The 22,941-nt window shown below is 43.7% G+C and overlaps 1 protein-coding gene across 1 annotated transcript in view; it reads left to right on the top strand.

Annotated features, from left to right (window-relative positions):
* The window catches only part of LOC121545610 (UHRF1-binding protein 1), a 46,027-nt gene that overhangs the window by 2,098 nt on the left and 20,988 nt on the right, over positions 1-22,941 (top strand). The window contains exons 6-13 of the mRNA XM_041856280.2: positions 663-1,780; positions 15,218-15,380; positions 18,586-18,624; positions 18,817-18,908; positions 19,064-19,253; positions 20,738-20,878; positions 21,102-21,272; positions 21,479-21,662. Of these exons, the coding sequence (XP_041712214.1) occupies positions 1,737-1,780; positions 15,218-15,380; positions 18,586-18,624; positions 18,817-18,908; positions 19,064-19,253; positions 20,738-20,878; positions 21,102-21,272; positions 21,479-21,662 (1,024 nt within the window). The 5' untranslated portion in view covers positions 663-1,736. The remainder of the gene's footprint in view (positions 1-662; positions 1,781-15,217; positions 15,381-18,585; positions 18,625-18,816; positions 18,909-19,063; positions 19,254-20,737; positions 20,879-21,101; positions 21,273-21,478; positions 21,663-22,941) is intronic.

The following is a 22,941-nucleotide window of genomic DNA, read 5'->3' as shown; positions in this document are numbered from 1 at the left end:
TCCAAATGTAAGATTTTTGGTTCCAACCGCCGTGTCTTTGTGAGACAATCCCCCGACCTCAACCCAATTTGAGATGGTTTGGGATGAGTCGGACCGCAAAGTGAAGGAAAAGCAGCCAACAAGTGCTCAGCATATGTGGGAACTCCTTCAAGACTGTTGGAAAAGCATTCCAGGTGAAGCTGGTTGAGAGAATGCCAAGAATGTGCAAAGCTGTCATCAAGGCAAAGGGTGGCTATTTGAAGAATCTCAAATAAACAAATATTTTGGTTACTACATGATTCCATATGTGTTATTTCATAGTTTTGATATCTTCACTATTATTCTCAATGTATTTCTGTATTTTTTTATTTTTAATACATTTGCTATAATTTCTAAAAACCTTTTTTCGCTTTGTCGTTATGGGGTGTTGTGTGTAGATTGCTGAGAAATAATTTAATCAATTTTAGAACAAAGCTGTAACGTAACAAAATGTGGAAAAAGTCTAGGTGTCTAAATACTTTTCGAATGCACTGTACATACATAGACTCAAACAAGGGACGAGTGTGCTTCAGAGTTTGCCAGTATTGAGGAAACGTTATACCATCTTAAACTAAATAGTATAATCTGAAAACAGGAATGATTAAAACCATAACCTGTAAATGCTTTCTTTCCTACATTCTCAGGTATGCGACCTCCAATGGGTGGCCGAATGCAGATGATGCCTGGACATCACATGATGCGACCTCCCGGTCACCCAATGATGATGCGGCCAATGATGGCACGGCCAGACCGATAAACTCTCCCCGACTCCCTCAAACACACACTGTGGGTTTGTTCCACATGATCAGTAAATCTTATGTTCTCACTTCTCCCCTAAAGTAATTTGATTAGGGAAATCTATGGTTGATTAAGTTGGTCTAAAATATTTCATGAAGTCGCTGACAAGTGCCACAGTCCTCACATGTATCCACTTGATCTTAGAATCATTGTTAATTTTATGTCAAACTACAAAGTAGATTTGAAGGTGAGGAACAGATTCTGTGGAACTAACCTTTTGGCAAATCCCTCCCCACTCTACAGCTGTCTCTTGGACTTCACTTTACATAATACTGTTTTGGTCATCATTTCTTTGCTGTACTCTCACCCATTTTCCCTGGGTGGATTTCATTTTTATTATGCTACAGATTTTATAACGATCCCCTCTACTCATTCCAATTTCCCTGCTCATCATTGTTAGTTTGGTGTCTTGGCACATGCTAAAGACAACAGGAACGTATGAAAAGGTTGTTGAATGTGTTTCTATCATTCACCTAGAAGTGTATTAAGTTATATGTTTTTATTTTCAGTTGGCAGTACCAGTACGATGAAGCATTGTATCAACTGTTTAAAAAAAATAGCTGATGCTATTGACTGTGAATTTATTTTATAACGGTCTATTAAACGAAAATGATAACTTATTTGTCTGGTCGATAAGGTTTTCGTCTATTTGAACACCAAGTAGTATTTTGTATCCCTTGCTGTTCGGTATAAATTCAGCAGATGGCGCTAACGGAATATTTGTGGCACTATGTTTTTTGCTTGCTATGTTTTATGGGAAAAATACAATTACACAGAAATTACCGGTGGTGAATGAGAGGTAGCTTGTCATTTCGCTGAAGATGAGGTGGAGTGGAATGTGAAGAGAAGATACCTATACGCTAGCTAGCTACAAATAACTAAATGATTTAGATAGCTAGCTTATTCTCCCCAACACCGCAATGGCAGGAATAATCAAAAAGCAAATATTGAAACATTTGTCCAGGTAAGAAAGATTGCTAGCTAGCTTGGCTAACGTTAGCTAGACATCTGCTTTAATTTGGATGGGCCAGCTACGTGTAATACTGGCTAGGTATGTCAACCAAAGATGGCCAGATAGCAGGATACTTGTGACACAGCCCACTAGTTATGTCTTGTGTGTTGGATAAATCTGCTGGCAATCTCGCATGCTAGTAGTGCAACACCAAGCAAGGCTGATGCATAGCCTTGCGTGCCAACATACATTTTAGTGGAAGATAGATTTTATTAACGTCAGTCACCTTACATAACGAATCAATACTGCTGACTGTAAATAAAATAATCCAGCATAATGGTACCATTTCTCAGGAGTGTGACTGTGTAATAGAGTATGAATGGAGTGGAATTTATTATGTTTACCTTCAAGTTCTCTGCTTGGACCTGATCACAGTCAGTCATTCAACAGAGATGCAGACTTTTCAGGACCTGTCAGCAGTGAGTGCCTATGGACGGGACAGCGGTAATTTACAGGCACAATATAAGCACCTGAATTGGGCTTAAACAATAGGGTAAAAAACATTTAGAAACAATTACCGAGGTCCGGATAGAGAACAATGAAGCTCAAGTGGCTTCAGGACTATTACTACATTCCTGTCCCTCGTTTGAGTCAGGTTATGAGAGCACATGTTGACTGTGGGTGTCATTCCATGTCAGTGATGAACTGCCATCAGCCCTTCATTCAGTGTAATTTGTCTTCACTTACAGTGGATAGAATAACTTGGCATTACACCTCACAAGGATCTCATCATGTGATAGAATTAACATCAATTAGTGTGCCTGCCACTGCTGAATGAGTGTAGTGCTGCTGCTGTGCTATTTTGAGATGGTATTTTATTTGTTGATGTCACCGATGGGCATTTGAAATGTTTTGACTGTTCGAGTACTCGCCTGATTTTTTTCTCTCGAGTACTCAAATAAAATAAAATAGGTGTGTCTTGACCACCATTTGCCTCATGCAGCGCGACACATATCCTTCGCATAGAGTTGATCAGGCTGTTGATTGTGGACTGTGGAATGTTGTCCCACTCTTCAATTGCTGTGTGAAGTTGCTGGATATTGGCGGGAACTGGAACACACTGTTGTACACGTCGATCCTGAGCATTCCAAACATGCTCAATGGGTGACATGTCTGGTGAGTATGCAGGCCATGGAAGAACCTGGACATTTTCAGCTTTCAGGAATTGTGTAGAGATCCTTGTGACATGGGGTCGTGCATTATCATGCTGAAACATGAGGTGATGGTGGCGGATGAATGGCACGACAATGGACCTCAGGATCCTATCACGTCATCTCTGTGCATTCAAATTGCCATCGATAAAATGCAATTTTGTTCGTTGTCTGTAGCTTATGCCTGCCCATACCATAACTCCACTGCCACCTTCCAGACATCAGCAAACCGCTCGCCCACACAACGCCATACAAGTGGTCTGTGGTTGTGAGGACGGTTGGACGTACTGCCAAATTCTCTAAAACGATGTTGTATTTGTATTTGTATTTATTATGGATCCCCATTAGCTGCTGCCAAGGCAGCAGCTGCTCTTCCTGGGGTCCGGCAAAATTAAGGCAGTTATACCATTTTAAAAACCCTACAATACATTCATAACAGATTGGTGTGTGCCCTCAGGCCCCTACTCCACCACCACATATCTACAACACAAAATCCATGTGTGTGTGTGTATAGTGCGTATGTTATCGTGTGTGTATGCATGTGTCTGTGCCTATGTTTGTGTTGCTTCACAGTCTCCGCTATTCCATAAGGTGTATTTTTATCTGTTTTTTAAATCTGATTCTACTGCTTGCATCAGTTACCTGATGTGGAATAGAGTTCCATGTAGTCATGGCTCTATAGTACTGTGCGCCTCCCATAGTCTGTTCTGGACTTGGGGACTGTGAAGAGACCTCTGGTGGCATGTCTTGTGGGGTATGCATGGGTGTCTGAGCTGTGTGCTAGTCATTTAAACAGACAGCTCGGTGCTTTCAACATGTCAATACCGCTCACAAATACAAGTAGTGATGAAGTCAATCTCTCCTCCACTTTGAGCCAGGAGAGATTGACATGCATATTATTAATGTTTGCTCTCTGTGTACATCCAAGGGCCAACCGTGCTGCCCTGTTCTGAGCCAATTGCAATTTTCCTAAGTCCCTCTTTGTGGCACCTGACCACATGACTGAACAGTAGTCTAGGTGCGACAAAACTAGAGTCTGTAGGACGTGCCTTGTTGATAGTGCTGTTAAGAAGGTAGAGCAGCGCTTTATTATGGACAGACTTCTCCCCATCTTAGCTACTGTTGTATCAATATGTTTTGACCATGACAGTTTACAATCCAGGGTTACTCCAATCAGTTTAGTCACCTCAACTTGCTCAATTTCCACATTATTTATTACTATATTTAGTTGAGGTTTAGGGTTTAGTGAATGATTTGTCCCAAATACAATGCTTTTAGATTTTGAAATATTTAGGACTAACTTATTCCTTGCCACCCATTCTGAAAATAACTGCAGCTCTTTGTTAATGATGATGCTTCCATTAAAGAACACCCTCTGTGTTCTGTTAGACAGGTAACTCTTTATCCACAATACAGCAGGAGATGTAAAGCCATAACACATTAGTTTTTCCAGCAGCAGACTATGATCGATAATGTCAAAAGCCGCACTGAAGTCTAACAAAACAGCTCCCACAATCTTTATATCATCAATTTCTCTCAGCCAATCATCAGTCGTTTGTGTCAGTGCTGTGCTTGTTGAATGTCCTTCCCTTTAAGCGTGCTGAAAGTCTGTTGCCAATTTGTTTACTGTAAAATAGCATTGTATCTGTTCAAACACAATTTTTTCCAAAACTTTACTAAGGGTTGGTAACAGGCTGATTGGTCGGCTATTTGAGCCAGTAAATGGGGCTTTACTATTAGGTAGCGGAATGACTTTTGCTTCCCTCCAGGCATGAGGGCACACACTTTCTAGTAGGCTTAAATTGAAGATATGGCAAATAGGAGTGGCAATATCGACTGCTATTATCCTCAGTAATTTTCCATCCAAGTTGTCACACCCCGGTGGTTTGTCATTGTTGATAGACAACAATACTTTTTTTCACCTCTTCCACACTCACTTTACGGAATTCAAAATTACAAATCTTGTCTTTCATAATTTGGTCAGATATATTTGGATGTGTAGTGTCAGCGTTTTGTTGCTGGCATGTCATGCCGAAGTTTGCTAATCTTGCCAATGAAAAAATAATTAAAGTAGTTGGCAATGTCAGCCGGTTGGAGGCGGCTTATGGTAGAGAAATGAACATTCAGTTTTCTGGCAACAGCTACGGTGGAGATACCTGCAGTCAGCATGCCAATTGTACGCTCCCTCAACTAGCACGCTCAGTAACAGGGATGTAAACAAATGTGTGCACAAAATGTGAGAGAAATAAGCTTTTTGTGCGTATGGAAAATTTCTGGGATCTTTTATTTCAGCTCATGAAACATGGGACCAACACTTTACATGTTGCGTTTATATTTTTGTTCAGTACATGTTTAGGAGGGGGTTATAGCGTAGGCTAACCAATTCTGAATGGCACTAGCAGTTCGCAAAGTAGCTTAAGCTGATTTATTTCAAAACTGCAGCTCGTTGTTGGAACACTTTCTCCTACTTCAGTCAACCAGTCTATTTTGAATTTGTAAAATAAATGTCATTTTGCAAGGAATGTAGCTTGTGTGTCCCATCAGTTAGATACGTTTTTATAGGTATTTATTTCTGTAGGCCTAACGGGAGCTTGTGTGCACACTCAGCATGCGTGTGGAGGGAGCGGTCGGAACGCAACTGAGTGAATGAGACACTGAGGGGAAAGGGAATTTAGGGAGAAGAACAGTGTGATGCTTGGCTTGGTTTATTTTTTTGTTGTGCCCCGCAAATGCACATACACATGCACAAATGGAACACTAGAGTTAAAGCAAATTAACGTTGTTTTCAAGACAAAATGTCACTTGCCCGTTCGGGCAGCCACAAAGCACATTCCACCAAATAGTTTTACAATATTAGTTTTTTTTATCTCTGGTTAAAGATCCCTGCTTTGACGTCTGTTCGAGTACTCATGCCCATCCCTAGTCACAGAGTGTCTGACTGTTCTCTCCCTGCCATACAGAGGAGCTGAATCTGGACCTGCATCAGTAAAGTGATTTGGGTATTAGGCTACCTTGTTACTTTTTATTTCGTATTATTTTATATTGAATATTTTTGTGATTTTTATTTGGGTATTCTTTCTTCAAACTGCATTGTTGGTTAAGGGCTTGTAAGTAAGCATTTCACTGTAAGGTCTACCTACACCTGTTGTAATCGGCGCATGTGACAAATACGATTTGATTTGATCTGTGCAAGATTAGATTAGAGAATAGAGACGGTTACTCATACTGTTGTGATTGTGTATATCAGACAATAGCCATAGGGAAGGCTAGGCTGCATCCCACTTACTGAAGCCACTACGTAGGCTTACAACGTCATCATCTGTCTTTAAATGTAGCCTACAGTTGCACACCTTTGCATTTTGAGTTACGTAGAAGCGTCAAGCTTTTGTTTGCAGCAATACCGGTTTAGGCCTAGCTCTGACTGTTCTCTCTCTTCTTGCATGCCTGGCAATTACTCTCACTCTCTGAAGGTAAGGGAAGGGTTTTTGTGTTGAAATTTGTTGAGCGCTCACTCAGCTCAGCTGTATGGGGCAAAGGCTAAGAGGCATTGGCCTAACTCCAGTGTGTCATTTTGACACACATTTTTTTGCTTTGTCAATTGTGGTGACTGTTAAATAAATCAGAAAGATTGTTCACTACACTAGATAGGAGGTAAAAGAGCAAATTCACAATGACATTGAGAACATACTGTAGCCTCTCAACTGCATTCTGACAAATGGTAAATGTCCTCACCTTTTCTCTCTGTTATTGGACAAAATTAGGATAATGGCTTATTTATTGATTTGTCTTTGGTAATTAGCCTGAAGAGCTCCGGGTCTGTCTATCCGACTGAGGGTTCTCCCTCCCTGTACTATGGACATTCGGCTATCACTATCAACACTAACTATCAGCTGTACTATGGACATTCGGCTATCACTATCAACACTAACTATCAGCTGTACTATGGACATTCGGCTATCACTATCAACACTAACTATCAGCTGTACTATGGACATTCGGCTATCACTATCAACACTAACTATCAGCTGTGGAAGACCATCGCCTAAAACAAGACCTGCCACTGCCCGAACCCTACATTTTGTTTTGTTTTGTTTTTAAAGTGTCTTTGAGATTCTCTTTGTAATGAAAAGCGCTATATAAAAGACATCTATTATTATTGGAAATTGTATCCAGCCTTTGGTGTGGCTTAGGGCTTTATTTCGTCAGAGACGCAATGTTGCTTTCGACTGTAGCTTATTCAAGACTACGAGTGTATTAGTATGACTGTTTCATTCCCCCTCCTTGCATAAAATATAATAAGGACTTGTCAGAAAACATAGCTCTCTTGGAGTGTTAGCACACAAGAGAAACTGTACTAGAATAGAATAGCTAGCTTTGCCGTTTCAGTGCTGCAAGTGTTTGGAAGATGCAAACATCATGTTTGAGTTTGTCCTCTAGGTCAGTTCCATGTTACCCACTCAGCAACGCCCCGGCCCTGCGGAACTGCCCCACCCAGTCAGCAACTCCCCGGCCCTGCGGAACTGCCCCACCCAGTCAGCAACGCCCCGGCCCTGCGGAACTGCCCCACCCAGTCAGCAACGCCCCGGCCCTGCGGAACTGCCCCACCCAGTCAGCAACTCCCCGGCCCTGCGGAACTGCCCCACCCAGTCAGCAACGCCCGGCCCTGCGGAACTGCCCCACCCAGTCAGCAACGCCCCGGCCCTGCGGAACTGCCCCACCCACTCAGCAACTCCCCGGCCCTGCGGAACTGCCCCACCCAGTCAGCAACGCCCCGGCCCTGCGGAACTGCCCCACCCAGTCAGCAACGCCCCGGCCCTGCGGAACTGCCCCACCCACTCAGCAACTCCCCGGCCCTGCGGAACTGCCCCACCCAGTCAGCAACTCCCCGGCCCTGCGGAACTGCCCCACCCACTCAGCAACTCCCCGGCCCTGCGGAACTGCCCCACCCAGTCAGCGGTCTTGTTGTGGCACTGTTTTGTTGGCCAAATCGAGTGGAGGTCAACCTCAGTGCACAATTCTGTTATGTCCAATTTCCACCCAATCCATTCCTTAACTCTCACTCAATCATGGTCTTTCCCTGGGCAGAATGACAACAGAATCAAAATCACCAGGCTCAACCAAGCGCTGGACACATCACCGCTAGTGACAGGCTCTGTTACTGAGATGACCGGGAGCCCTGTTTTGGCTGTGCATATCATATAAAACAGGAAGATAACATCTTGGCCTAAAATTGACCAAATCTAGGCCCTATGTTGTGGCAAAAGATCGGTAGAAAGGGATATGACAAGCTTTAAACCTTGACTATAACAAAATGTTGCTTTCAAAAGCTTTTTTGACCTTTCCACATTCCTTGTGTCTTCAACCCCATTGGACATGAGACTATTAAACACTGACCAGCACTGTACTGAAAACAGCTAAACAGCATCCTCTCCAGCTCCTCATGAGTTATTCTGGAGTATTTTGATTTTGAGAAGAGGGAGGTTTGACATACTTCCCTGGATTTTACATGGGGCCTGTGAGCAACAAGCGTCAAGTGAAACACTGAGTTGTGCTGCAAAGCTAAACCCTCAGGTAGTTTGTGTCGACTTCATGGTGGACTCCCACACACTGTAGTAGACAGGAGCTGCTCTCCCACAGCAGAGGTTAATGGGGTGCTCAGCCGTTTGTGGCTGGTTGGCTTCCCTCTGTTTTGAGAGAATGCCCTGAAGTAGACGTCTGTTATGAAGTGATTTGAAAGGCTAGTTAAGGACCATACAGTGAGGGAAGAAAGTATTTGATCCCTTGCTGATTTTGTAAGTTTGCCCACTGACAAAGACATGATCAGTCTATAATTTTAATGGTAGGTTTATTTGAACAGTGAGAGACAGAATAACAACAAAAAAATCCAGAAAAACGCATGTCAAAAAAGTTATAAATTGATTTGAATTTTAATGAGGGAAATAAGTATTTGACCCCTCTGCAAAACATGACTTAGTACTTGGTGGCAAAACCCTTGTTGGCAATCACAGAGGTCAGACGTTTCTTGTAGTTGGCCACGGAGGTAGTTGGCCAACTACAAGTAGTTGGCCAAGGAGGTTCTCACCCAATATTTGACGGTACATGGCCCCGTCCATCGTCCCTTTGATACGGTGAAGTTGTCCTGTCCCCTTAGCAGAAAAACACCCCCAAAGCATAATGTTTTCACCTCCATGTTTGATGGTGTTCTTGGGGTCATAGGCAGCATTCCTCCTCCTCCAAACACGGCGAGTTGAGTTGATGCCAAAGAGCTCGATTTTGGTCTCATCTGACCACAACACTTTCACCCAGTTCTCCTCTGAATCATTCAGATGTTCATTGGCAAACTTCAGACGGCCCTGTATATGTGCTTTCTTGAGCAGGGGGACCTTGCGGGTGCTGCAGGATTTCAGTCCTTCACGGCGTAGTGTGTTATCAATTGTTTTCTTGGTGACTATGGTCCCAGCTGCCATGAGATCATTGACTAGATCCTCCCGTGTAGTTCTGGGCTGATTCCTCACCATTCTCATGATCATTGCAACTCCACGAGGTGAGATCTTGCATGGAGCCCCAGGCCGAGGGAGATTGACAGTTTTGTGTTTCTTCCATTTGCAAATAATCGCACCAACTGTTGTCACCTTCTCACCAAGCTGCTTGGCGATGGTCTTGTAGCCCATTCCAGCCTTGTGTAGGTCTACAATCTTGTCCCTGACATCCTTGGAGAGCTCTTTGGTCTTGGCCAAAGTGGAGAGTTTGGAATCTGATTGATTGATTGCTTCTGTGGACAGGTGTCTTCTATACAGTTAACAAGCTGAGATTAGGAGCACTCCCTTTAAGAGTGTGCTCCTAATCTCAGCTCGTTACCTGTATAAAAGACACCTGGGAGCCAGAAATCTTTCTGATTGAGAGGGGGTCAAATACTTATTTCCCTCATTAAAATGCAAATCAATTTATAACATTTTTGACATGCGTTTTTCTGGATTTTTTCTGTCTCTCACTGTTCAAATAAACCTACCATTAAAATTATAGACTGATCATTTCTTTGTCAGTGGGCAAACATACAAAATCAGCAGGGGATTAAATACTTTTTTCCCTCACTGTATCTCCTCCATCTTACCTGACACCCTAGACCCACTACAATTTGCATACCGCCCCAACAGATTCACGGATGACGCAATGGCCATTGCACTGCACACTGCCCTATCCCACCTGGACAAGAGAAATACCTATGTTAGAATGCTGTTCATCGACTACAGCTCAGCCTTTCAACACCATAGTGCCCCTCCAAGCTCATCACTAAGCTCAGGGCCCTGGGTCTGAACCCCTCCCTGTGCAACTGGGTCCTGGACTTCCTGACGGGCCGACCCCAGGTGGTGAAGGTAGGCAACAACACCTCCGCCACGTTGATCCTCAACACGGTGGCCCCACAGGGGTGTGTGCTCAGCCCCCTCCTGTACTTCCTGTTCACCCATGACTGCGTAGCCATGCACATCTCCAACTCAATCATTAAGTTTGCTGACGACACAGCAGTGATAGGCCTGATTACCAACAACGATGAGACAGCCTACAGGAAGGAGGTGAGAGCCCTGGCAGAGTGGTGCCAGCAAAATAACCTCTCCCTCAATGTCAACAAAAGGAAGGAGCTGATTGTGGACTACAGGACACAGCAGACAGAGCACGCCCCCATCCACATTGACAGGAGAGGGTCAAAAGGTTCAAGTTCCTTTGCGTGAACATCACTGAGGACCTAAAATGGTCCCTTCACACCTACAGTGTGGCGAAGAAGGCACAAGAGCGCCTCTTCAACCTCAGGAGACTGAAGAAATTCGGCTTGGCCCCTAAGACCCTCACAAACTTCTACAGATGCACGATTGAGAGCATTCTGTCCGGCTGTATCACTGCCTGGTATGGCATTTGCATTGTCTGCAACCGCAGGTCTCCCCAGAGGATGATGCGGTCAGCTGCTAAACTGTACGCAACCAATAACATTTGATTTGAGTTAGCAGGCTATGGGCACATCTGTGAGTGATCACTGTCCGTGATGTGCCTTGATCCTGGTTGATGGACAAGGGAAGCTCACTTTGGTACTAAAAACATGTTTTTACTCAGCATATTTCATACTGTCTGGTACATGGCTTGAACCCTCTTTTTTTTTATCAAGACAAATAACACTTTTCCAGGATACATTTTGTTCTCCCTTTCATTCATAGCCAGGCCATTATGGGTTGAATAAGCCCTAGAATTGTTGTACCTCTTAAAAACAATGCTAATCCCCAAAACATTGCTGTGGCCTAGTTTTAATGAATACCCTGATGGTCTGTGTGGTGTTCCAGATTACAGCCTATTCTTTATTATTTCCACCCGAATATATTACAATGCACGGCATTGTTAAAAGGGTTGGATCCCCCAGATAGGACGTGTTGGATGCTGTGTTTTGAATAATATATATTTTTCTTCTTCTTCTCATTATTGATCTTGGTTAGTTTACATCAAAGCTACTGAGTGTGCAGGCTTTTGTCCAGCCCTGCTCTAAAGGCTGTAACAAAACCCCTGCGTACCCAGTAGCTCTCCGGGAGGCAGTGTAATAATATAATTTATTCAACTTTTAAAGTGATATTCATTACATAAAGAAATCTCAAAGCGCTGTAAATCAACAACAAAAAACAAGCTATTTAAAAACAAGATCATTAATCATCATGTGTAGTTCAAGAGATTGAGAAAGTTCATGGCTTGATTGAGGTCAGTGGAGGGAGGAGGTGGTCAAAGGGGAGACGTGTAGGGTAACATGGTCTATTTTCAGACATGGACATTTCATTATGGGTTGCTAAAGTGGTCTTGAGGAGAGGGGTGGAGTGAAAGTGCTCCTTCAGGGAGAGAGAGGGTCCAGGCTATGTGCACTCAGTTTAACAAGGTTCTAGAGCAGATTTTTACATTAACCTAATAAAAACAGTTATGTAAGAATGGGGTTTGGGCAGTAGGCCTAATGCATTATCACAGCATATTGGCTATATGCCTGGCCTGCCAATATTGTTCTTCTCAGACCATATTATATTTCAAAACACAAACTTTGATTACAAAATAGATCAGTTGGTGTAGCACCTGCGAGGCACAGCTGAGCATAAATTGAAATAATTTGCAAATAATTTGCTTTTTTATTTTACTGGACTGATGGTACCTGCATCTGATGGTCATGGTGCTTTCAAGACAACTGGGAACACGGAAAAAAAACTAGGTCAAATAATGACGTCAGTGATCTTCAGGTTGGAAAATCGGAGGTCTAAAAAGATGTCAGAGATTCCGACTTGGAATTCAGTTGTCTTGAACACACTGAAGTCGGAAGTCGGAGATTTCCGAGTTCCCAGTTGTTTTGAACACGGCGTTAGTCTCAGCGGAGGTAGGGAGGGAGGGAGAGAGCAGCAGAGGGTACGTCTCTCATGGTCCTTGCTCTGTCCTTCCTTTCCTCCGGTGAGACTGACCAGAGAGAGGGGACACCGTCTTCCACCTGATGGCAAAAGTCGAGTCGCACCCCACCGCATCTGCCTCATGCACAAATTCATGTTGTTCCTATGACCAGAGAAAGTGAAATATTCCTCGACTTTAAAATAAACACGACGAGCTGCTAATAATAATAATAAAAACACAGGGCTATCGATACACTTGGCTACTCATTCATTGTAGCTGCAGCGCGAGGGGATGTAGGGAGAAGAGCGTTTTGTAATAGTGTTGAATAAAAACAGTGACAGTGCTGAATAAAATGTTTAACATGAACTCACTCATAAAAACAGCATCTCTTTGCTGTATTCTTTGGCAGTCTCTCTGTGGTCATGGTTTTAAAAGTGATTCAATCTTACGTAGGCTAGTATCAAACTTTGCGTTGGCGGGGTTTGTGGAAGCGCTGTATGCACAGTGATTTGAGCTATCCGATTGGCCAGCGCAGTAGGCGAACTCGATTTAGCCATAGATAGCGGAGTTTGTCTTTTAGACAAATGAAATGGTTAAAAATGGGAACACTTTGCTTACCCAGTGCGCAGGGCTTTTGAATCAAGTGCACCAACCGTCAACAGCCCAATTCGGATCCGAGTTGGACCACATGTCCCGGATTGTGCAGGACAGTCCCGCATTTGGGCCCTGCCGTCCCGCAACCAAACAATCATGTCCCGCATTTTATCAACACATTCAGACACCACTCATTTAGAAACAATGGTCAATTTGTCCCGTATTTCAGTCAGACATTCTGACCTGTCCCTTGCAGTCACGTTGCGCTTATGAAAATGCATATATCATAAGGATGTGGTAGCCTAAGCCTACTGGTGAAGCCCAGTTCTCCAGTCGTTCTTGAGATCTGGTATTCTGCGCCGCGCAAGAGGAAAAGTAATGTAATTGGCCTATCATCAACCAATCATATTTCTCAAACCCTTTCAGGCTAAATTCCAGCTAAACTTGGAGAGGACAGTTAGGCCTAACTACTTACGAAAATGTGATTTCCTTATATGAACTGTAATTCTGTAAAATATTATAAATTGTTACATGTTGCGTTTTATATTTCTGTTCAGTATAAATAGCTGTAGACTGAAAGATAAGGTAATTTCATCAAACTTTTGAGGCTCTGCATGCTCATCAGTTGCTCATTCAACAAATTTGCTGCTACTTCACTCAATCCTGTTTTTAAAAGTCTCCCTTCCTAACTGTTTTACATTCCCTGAGACCAACCAGAAAGTTTCTTGGCCAAATATTTGCAGATTTTGTGGTCTCTCGTTTCTGCATCACCAAATTTTGCGCAGGCAAAAGAGTAGGCTAGGTGCGCTTCTATTGCTCATTCGTTGCACGGACTGCAGGAGCTTCGCTCCGCCACTTCAGGTCAAAACTGAATCAATGTCTTGTAAGAGCACATAATGATTAATTAGTATTTGACATAACATATCGAAATGTATAGTATGAAAAATGTATGCACTCACTAATTGTAAGTCGCTCTGGATAAGAGCGTCTGCTAAATGACTAAAATGTAAATGTAAATGTATAGTAGGGCTGACTCCATTTAGTCGACTGGTCGATTGTTTGGTTGGTAGGCTGTTGGTCGACCAATTTTTTTTTTGTTGAGCAATATATTTAAAAAAGATCTCATGGTATAGCTGTCTGATTCGTGCCTGTCTGAGTGGACTAATCCATTGTGGAGGCCGTGGGGATGGCACAGTCCATCACTCAAAGACGTGCTACTGAAATTGTATATGGTTATAGTACAATTTCGGCAATTGCATTCACAAATGAATGTGACCATTTTTTGTCTTTGCTGTAATAAAGGCTTAGCAAAAAAACGTTACAACAGACTCTCTGGTAAGCTTATAATGCATTTAGTGTTGTTTACATCGTTCCAAACGGTCAGAGAAATTATATTGTAATCTATACAGCACCTGTTTGGCACACATAATATGCACGCAGCGCTTGCTCCATACCTTATTTTTCTTGATCTCCAGTATTTTCCACAACTAGTCAAATGTTTTTATTCATGTAGGCTACACTGTCCCGCAAAATCATCCTGTTGTCCCGCATTTGGGTATTTTAAATGTGGTCACCCTAGATCCGACCCCAAAACATGTCAGAGCTGAGAGCGAATCGGCTCCAAATTGGGTCGGGCCTGTATCCGACCCAAATGGATCCGAAAGATTTAAAAAAACCAAGCAACACCAGCCTTTGTGTTGGAGTCTGAAATGTCAGGTTTTAGTTTTAAGGAGTGTGCAATTAAGGTCATAATTGTCAGTCATGGTGAGTGTGGTAGATTGGAACACTAACTGGTCTGTTTGTTGCCACATACTGGTAATCATCTTTTCAGAATATGTTACAGCTAGCCTACTCCTCACCACCGTTTCACTGTGTGGTTTTGCTCTGGCAAATGTCTCAGCAGTTAATTTTAAGCTGTAGTGGAGGGTAAGGTCAATGAAGCCAGATGGAGAGCTATGGTGGGACTCTGGCCAAGACACAGACTGTTACTACAGCCTGGGATTCAATTAGAACTACAGCATGAACCTCACAATTACATCTCACTGCCAATATCACTGCAAAAAGCTGACCTTGGTCCGACTATCATCTCATTTCAACCTCCGTGTCTCACATAGCCTCCTAAACCACACAAACATATGTAAAAAAAAATATATATATATATGTGAACGCAGCAATCAGTGTGTTTTATGTCACACACACACAACGGTTTCCTGAACTAACCTCTCTCTCTCATTCCTTTTGTATGAAGGTTCACCAAGAACCTGTCCCCAGACAAGATCAACCTGAGCACGCTGAAGGGCGAGGGCCAGCTGTCCAACCTGGAGCTGGATGAAGAGGTGCTGCAGAACATGCTGGACCTGCCCACCTGGTTGGCGGTCACCCGGGTCTACTGCAACAAGGCTGCAATCAGGGTGAGACAACTGTGTTCTTCTGATAATAAACCATGTCAAATCCATATCAGTCTTTCCCTAGGGCTGTGGCAGTCATGTCATTTTGTCAGTTGGTTATTGTCATGCAAAATACTGCCGGTCTCACGGTAATTTACAGTTAATTAACATAAACACGTTTAGCATCTCCAGGCCTCCACACATACAGCATTGCCTAGGGCTATACGTTCCCTCCCAGACTCATGGATATACATTTTGGAGCATAGCATAAGGTAACCAGTCCATCCAGTATGCATAATAATATATCCACACTCAAAGGCGATTACTCGAATTTGTTAAATTTTTTTGTATAGGCTAGACCAGTTATGTACCAAAGACATCTTAAATCAGTTTTGTTGTATGTTTTTCTGCCATGTGTAATATGCGGTAGACTATGTATTGTATAAGGGGGGTAGGGGATGGTTGGGCTCATAAGCCTATGCATACAGTGCATTCTGAAAGTTTTCATACCCCTTGACTTTCTCCACATTTTGTTAATTTACAGCCTTACTCTAAAAGGGAATCATTTTTTTTCTTCTTATCAATCTACACACAATACCCCATAATGACACAGCAAAAACAGGTTTTTAGAAATGTTTGCTTAACTTAAAAATAAATAAAATAAATAAATATAAAAGTTACATAAGTATTCAGACCCTTTACTCAGTACTTGGTTGAAGCACCTTTGGCAGCGATTAAAGCCTCGAGTCTTCTTGGGTATGACGCTACAAGCTTGGCACACCTGTATTTGGGGAGTTTCTCCCAATCTTCTCTGCAGATCCTCTCAAGCTCTATCAGGTTGGATGGGGAGTGTTGCTGCACAGCTATTTTCAGGTCTCTCCAGAGATGTTCGATCGGGTTAAAGTCCGGGCTCTGGCAGGGCTACTCAAGGACATTGCTGCCACTACCATGCTTCACCATAGGGATGGTGCCAGGTTTCCTCCAGACATGACGCTTGGCATTCAGGCCAAAGAGTTCAATCTTGGTTTCATCAGACCAGAGAATCTTGTTTCTTATGGTCTGAGAGTCCTTTAGGTGCCTTTTGGCAAACTCCAAGGGGGCTGTTGTGCCTTTTCCTGAGGAATGGCTTCCGTCTGGCCACTCTACCATAAATGCCTGATTGGTGGAGTGCTGCAGAGATGGTTGTTCTTCTGGAAGGTTCTCTCATCTCCACAGAGGAACTCTGGCGCTCTGTCAGAGTGACCAATCAGGTTCTTGGTCACCTCCCTGACCAAGGTCCTTCTCCCCCAATTGCTCAGATTGGCGGGGCAGCCAGCTCTAGGAAGAGTCTTGGTGGTTCCAAACTTCTTCCATTTAAGAATGATGGAGGACACTTTGTTCTTGGGGACCTTCAGTGCTGCAGGGATGTTTTGGTACCCTTCCCCAGATCTGTGCCTCGACACAATCCTGTCTCGGAGCTCTACGGACAATTCCTTCGACCTCATGGCTTGGTTTTTGCTCTGACATTCACTGTCAACTGTGGGACCTTATATAGACAGGTGTGTGCCTTTCCAAATCATGTGCAATCCATTGAATTTACCACAGGTCGACTCCAGTCAAGTTGCAGAAACATCTCAAGGATGATCAATGGAAACAGGATGCACCTGAGCTCAATTTCGAGTCTCATAGCAAAGGGTCTGAATACTTATGTAAATAAGGTATTTCAGTTTGATTTATTTTATAAATTAGCAAACATTTCTAAAAACCTGTTTTTGCTTTGTCATTATGGGGTATTGTGTGTAGATTGATGAGGAAATGTTTTTATTTAATCAATTTTAGAATAATGCTGTAACGTAACAAAATGTGGAAAAAGTGAAGGGGTCTGAATACTTTCCGAAGTCACTGTGTGCTCTAATATGTGTATGGGTGTTTGAATTAATCATCACCTTAGAAAGCGCTGTCCATTTCGTTGTGTTAGGCTTTGAATCAACATCCACAACAACCATGTTTTACACTCAGTTTCAACCTGCTGTTGAACTTCTTTCATTTCATCTAATTGATCATCACAGTGAGGTGAGTTTTAAAAGCACACACTGTTTTGATGACAAGTGTTTGATGTGGTTTTCGTTGGCATTTGCATTGATGTCAGTGTGGTTAGGGGGACAATAGAGCCCTGAGTACCAGGCCATTAGGACCTGATGGTCGTTAGCAAGTTGAGTACTACCAACGCATGTCCAGAGTGCATAAGAGGAGATTACAGTGACTCAACGGTCACGTGGAATTTTACTGCGGTCATGACTCATGACTGCCGGTGTGGCGGTAATACGATCACCGCAACAGCCCTATCTTTCCCCAATGGAAATTGCTGCATACAGATAAGAAAGGGTTTTCCAGAATTATATCACTGCATTAATTTTGTAGTTAAAGCTTGAATCCTTAATGGTGAAACAGCCACGTCCGTTTGCCACGTCCGTTACCGCAAACAACGAAAACAGTGTTTTCCCCCCTCAGATATCATTGCACGCGTTATAGAAGAGCACAATATGTACTGCAATTTTTTCCCCCATGCTGTTGACACAAAAACAATAAGAGCGGTGGTGGGGCGGCCAGTGGCACTGTTTCCCCCTACTGCGGATTCCATCTTTAATGTCAGTATATGCTGACCAAAGGAAGATTAACATGAAAGCAGTAAAGCACTGCCAAGCAAAACATATGGTGAGTGGTTTGACAAGACCATGTTATCGTGGTTTCACTGTGTAGCCTTTAGCTCCATCAATGAAAGCCACAGAGGGCATAAGCTACACACGCTCCCTGCCAGCAGTCCAGAGATAAGCAGTACTGCTGTCTGATAACACTGAGATCAGTGCACACATCTCTAGACCCACTGCTATCTCCAGATAACAGAGAGAGAGAAACAGTGTGGAAGAACACAAAAGGTCAGAGGCTAGCAACAGCACCGGACAGGCCTGAATGGAGCAACCTGTTTAGGGAGATGTGGACTAGATCAGAGGAGATGAGCTCTGCGTGGGTTGCCTCTTGAGGGCCCTGGTGTCCCTTTTATCTCCAATATTACTAGTTTGAAGCCAGTCTAGGTCAGATATTAGTCTACAAGGAGAGGTCTAAAAGCACAAGCCTCATTGTTTCTTGGTGTAGGCTATCTTGTGCACAGTGAATGATAAACATTCCAGTAGAACAGTGCTGAGGAAAGTGTTTGTGCATGACTGGTCCCCTGCTGTTTTGTCTCCCTTAGATACAATGGACAAAGTTGAAGACCAGCCCTATCTGCCTGGTATGAATTCTGCTCTTTGTTCTATTCCTCCATGAGTTTGTTGACTTTTCTCTTTTTCTTTCTCTCGCTCTCCTTCTGTCTCTCGCCCTTTCTTTCTCTTGTAACAGATTGTATGGTTTCATGTTGTTATACTGCTATCAGGGTGTGGCCTCAGGCTATAGCCTACAATGTTGACCCATGGTATCCTTGCAGTTCCTGGACAAGGTAGAGGTGGAGATGAGAACGTGTGAGGAGCCCCGCGCCCCAAATGGTCCCTCCCCTATTGCCATCACTGCTGGCCAGAGGTACGCCTTATCTGTTCTGTCTGTTTGGAACCTTTTGAGGGATTTCACTGTTCATGCTCTTTACTAGTGAAAGGATAGATACATAGTTATATGCAATTGTTCATATGTTGTTAGTAATAATGTGATGTAAAGTCTAGATTCTCATCTTTTTGCAGTGAGTATGGCTTTGCTGAGAAGGTGGTGGAGGGTATGTCAGTCATCATCAACTCCATCACCATCAAAGTGCAGTCCCGTGCCTTCCATGCTTCCTTCGAGCTCTGGCAGCTCCAGGGTAACAGTCTCAACCCCAAATGGCAGAAAACTGACCTCCGCTACACCCGCATCACAGACCCCAAGAGAGGAGAGGTACACTCACATAATTAACTTACCACGATTATATTGTATTTATACCACCTGTGTTCACCTTCCTTTCTGTCAAGCCACAGTATATATTGTACAGCATGTCCAGGTTACATGATACAGTTAGTACAGCATGTCCAGGTTACATGGTACAGTTAGTACAGCATGTCCAGGTTACATGGTACAGTTAGTACAGCATGTCCAGGTTACATGGTACAGTTAGTACAGCATGTCCAGGTTACATGGTACAGTTAGTACAGCATGTCCAGGTTACATGGTACAGTTAGTACAGCATGTCCAGGTTACATGGTACAGTTAGTACAGCATGTCCAGGTTACATGGTACAGTTAGTACAGCATGTCCAGGTTACATGGTACAGTTAGTACAGCATGTCCAGGTTACATGGTACAGTTAGTACAGCATGTCCAGGTTACATGGTACAGTTAGTACAGCATGTCCAGGTTACATGGTACAGTTAGTACAGCATGTCCAGGTTACATGGTACAGTTAGTACAGCATGTCCAGGTTACATGGTACAGTTAGTACAGCATGTCCAGGTTACATGGTACAGTTAGTACAGCATGTCCAGGTTACATGATACAGTTTGTACAGCATGTCCAGGTTACATGATACAGTTAGTACAGCATGTCCAGGTTACATGGTACAGTTAGTACAGCATGTCCAGGTTACATGGTACAGTTAGTACAGCATGTCCAGGTTACATGGTACAGTTAGTACAGCATGTCCAGGTTACATGGTACAGTTAGTACAGCATGTCCAGGTTACATGATACAGTTTGTACAGCATGTCCAGGTTACATGGTACAGTTAGTACAGCATGTCCAGGTTACATGGTACAGTTAGTACAGCATGTCCAGGTTACATGGTACAGTTAGTACAGCATGTCCAGGTTACATGGTACAGTTAGTACAGCATGTCCAGGTTACATGGTACAGTTAGTACAGCATGTCCAGGTTACATGGTACAGTTAGTACAGCATGTCCAGGTTACATGGTACAGTTAGTACAGCATGTCCAGGTTACATGGTACAGTTAGTACAGCATGTCCAGGTTACATGGTACAGTTAGTACAGCATGTCCAGGTTACATGGTACAGTTAGTACAGCATGTCCAGGTTACATGGTACAGTTAGTACAGCATGTCCAGGTTACATGGTACAGTTAGTCTAGGCTACAGAGTCACTGTATCTATTTTTCAGGCCAGCAGTAAATCACTTAATTAGGCCTATTGTTTAGTGTTTTATTTAATCAAGATTTTCTGCCCCTCTAAATGAGATCCAGTAATCAAGTTATCAGGAAATGCATATGCGTAAACCTCAGTGATTACCTCTTTTACATGGTCTCCCTGTTTGTCTCGTAAAGACAAAGATTGTTAGGCCAGTGTACTTCTGGCTCCACCTATACACTTGTTCCTTAATATGTATATTGTGTCTGTGTCTGTCTGTCTCTGTGTGTTTTGTCCAACCTTCCAGGTGTTGACGTTTAAGGAGATCAACTGGCAGAGTCTGCGTATCGAGGCCGATGCCATAGAGAGTGAGGACCAGGACCTGAACAGTACCCCACTACGCCTCATCACCAACCAAGGACGCATCCGCATCGCCCTGAAGCGCAGGGTAAGACTGGACCATGGGGGTGGGCTTTACTTGATGTGACTTTTCCCCAACAGTTTACCCATGTTACACTTTCTCAAATGCAACTGTTCTCATGGTGTATCAGAGATAAATAAACAAACAACCATTGTGTCATTGTAAAATGATGACTAACCAGTAAAATGATTGTAAAATGATTGTCTTATGACGACTAACCAGGTTTCTCCTCTATTTAATCATACCCCAGTTGAAGGACTGTAATGTGCTGGCCTCTAAGCTGCTCTTCATCCTGGACGACCTGCTGTGGGTGCTGACGGACTCTCAGCTCAAAGCTGTCATCCACTACGCCAAGTCCCTGAGTGAGGCCATGGAGAAGTCTGCCCAACAGAGGAAGAGCATGGCCGCAAAGTCCCTACAGGTACCATCCTCCCACCTTTCTCTTATATTTGTTAGAACCAGTACAGAGTCTGCAGCCCACACTTATTTTGCCCTGCAGTTCTTTGTCAAATCTAACTATATTACTGAACTGCTGCCTATCTACTCATTTAAACATTTTGTCTAGATATTATAATAGTCTGTGTAATAATTGCAGTCATATTGCTGATATTATTCTCTCTGTGTTAGACTGCACCCCCGTCCCCTGGTATCCACGCTCTATGGACAGACCCTCCACCCTCTCCCAGTGGTGGTGTCCCCAGTACCCTGGACCAGTACTTTGATCAACACGACGTCAAAGAGTCCTCCTACCACACCTTCATCTCTCGTCTGGACCTGCACATATGCAACGACAGTTCCTCAGCAGACCCCGGTTAGTCCCACAGACACCCCAAAGATATGCCATGCACAGAATTAGATTATAACCTATGAACCTCAAACTCAACTCTGTACCTTGAAGCCAGTTCCACTGCGTTTTATAATTGTTGCCCTCTAATCAGGGACTCGTTTAGAACTGGGACACCAGGTGTGTGCAATTAATTATCAGGTAGAACAGAAAACCACCAGGCTCCAGACCTCGTAGGGTAAGAGTTGAATAACCCTGACCTTTGTAGCTTTTCTGCCTAAAGTGATCTTATCTCTACTTTCTGGTTGTCTTTAATTGAGACAATTAGTGGGTGAAAACATGCTTTGGTGATGAAATTTCACTTCCTATTGTTATAAAACACATTTTACCAAGACAAATATGATTCTTCATGTTCTGAATTGTTCAGTGGTGTCTTTTCTAACACATCATTAGCATTATCCAAAAAGTTGGATTTCGTAACCTAATACATCCAATAATAAGCACCTCTGACAGAGCGGTGACTGTCACGATCGTCTATAAAGGGAGCAGACCAATACGCAGCGCGTTGAGTGAACATGATGACTTTAATAAAGAAAGCACGTAACTACAAAACAAAAGACGATAGTGAAGTCCAACAGTGACTATGACTGAAACGGAACAAAAACCCACAAAACCAAGGAGAAACCACACAGTTTAAATATGGCTCCCAATCAGAGATAACGAGCCGACAGCTGACACTCGTTACCTCCGATTGGGAGTCATATGACTAATCAAGAACAATCACCAAACATAGAAATGAACAACTAGAATACCCAACATAGAAATACACCCAAACAATGAAAATGAACAACCCTGGCTCAATAATCAAAGTCCATGGAGCCAGAGTGTCACAGTACCCCCCCCTAAAGGTGCGAACTCCGGGCGCACCAGCATACAGTCTAGGGGAGGGTCTGGGTGGGCGTCTGTCCATGGTGGCGGCTCTGGCCCAGGTCGTGGTCCCCACCCCACCTTAGTCACTATCCGCTTCCGTAGCCCCCTCCACATGACCACCCCCCGACTAAACCCCACTGGATTAAGGGGCGGCACCGGACTAAGGGGCAGCACCGGACTAAGGGGCAGCACCGGACTAAGGGACAGTACCTGACTAAGGGGCAGCACCGGCCTGAGGGGCAGCACCGGACTGAATGGCGGATCCTGGCTGGCTGGCTCTGGCGGATCCTGGCTGGACGGCTCTGGCGGATCCTGGCTGGCGGAAGGCTCTGGCTGATCCTGTCTGGCAGAAGGCTCTGGCTGATCCTGTCTGGCG

The sequence above is a fragment of the Coregonus clupeaformis genome, chromosome 30 (genome assembly GCF_020615455.1).
Source record: "Coregonus clupeaformis isolate EN_2021a chromosome 30, ASM2061545v1, whole genome shotgun sequence".
In the NCBI taxonomy this organism is placed as follows: Eukaryota; Metazoa; Chordata; class Actinopteri; order Salmoniformes; family Salmonidae; genus Coregonus; species Coregonus clupeaformis.
Note: the sequence above shows the minus strand (reverse complement) of the source record. Positions and strands in the feature narration are given on the sequence as shown.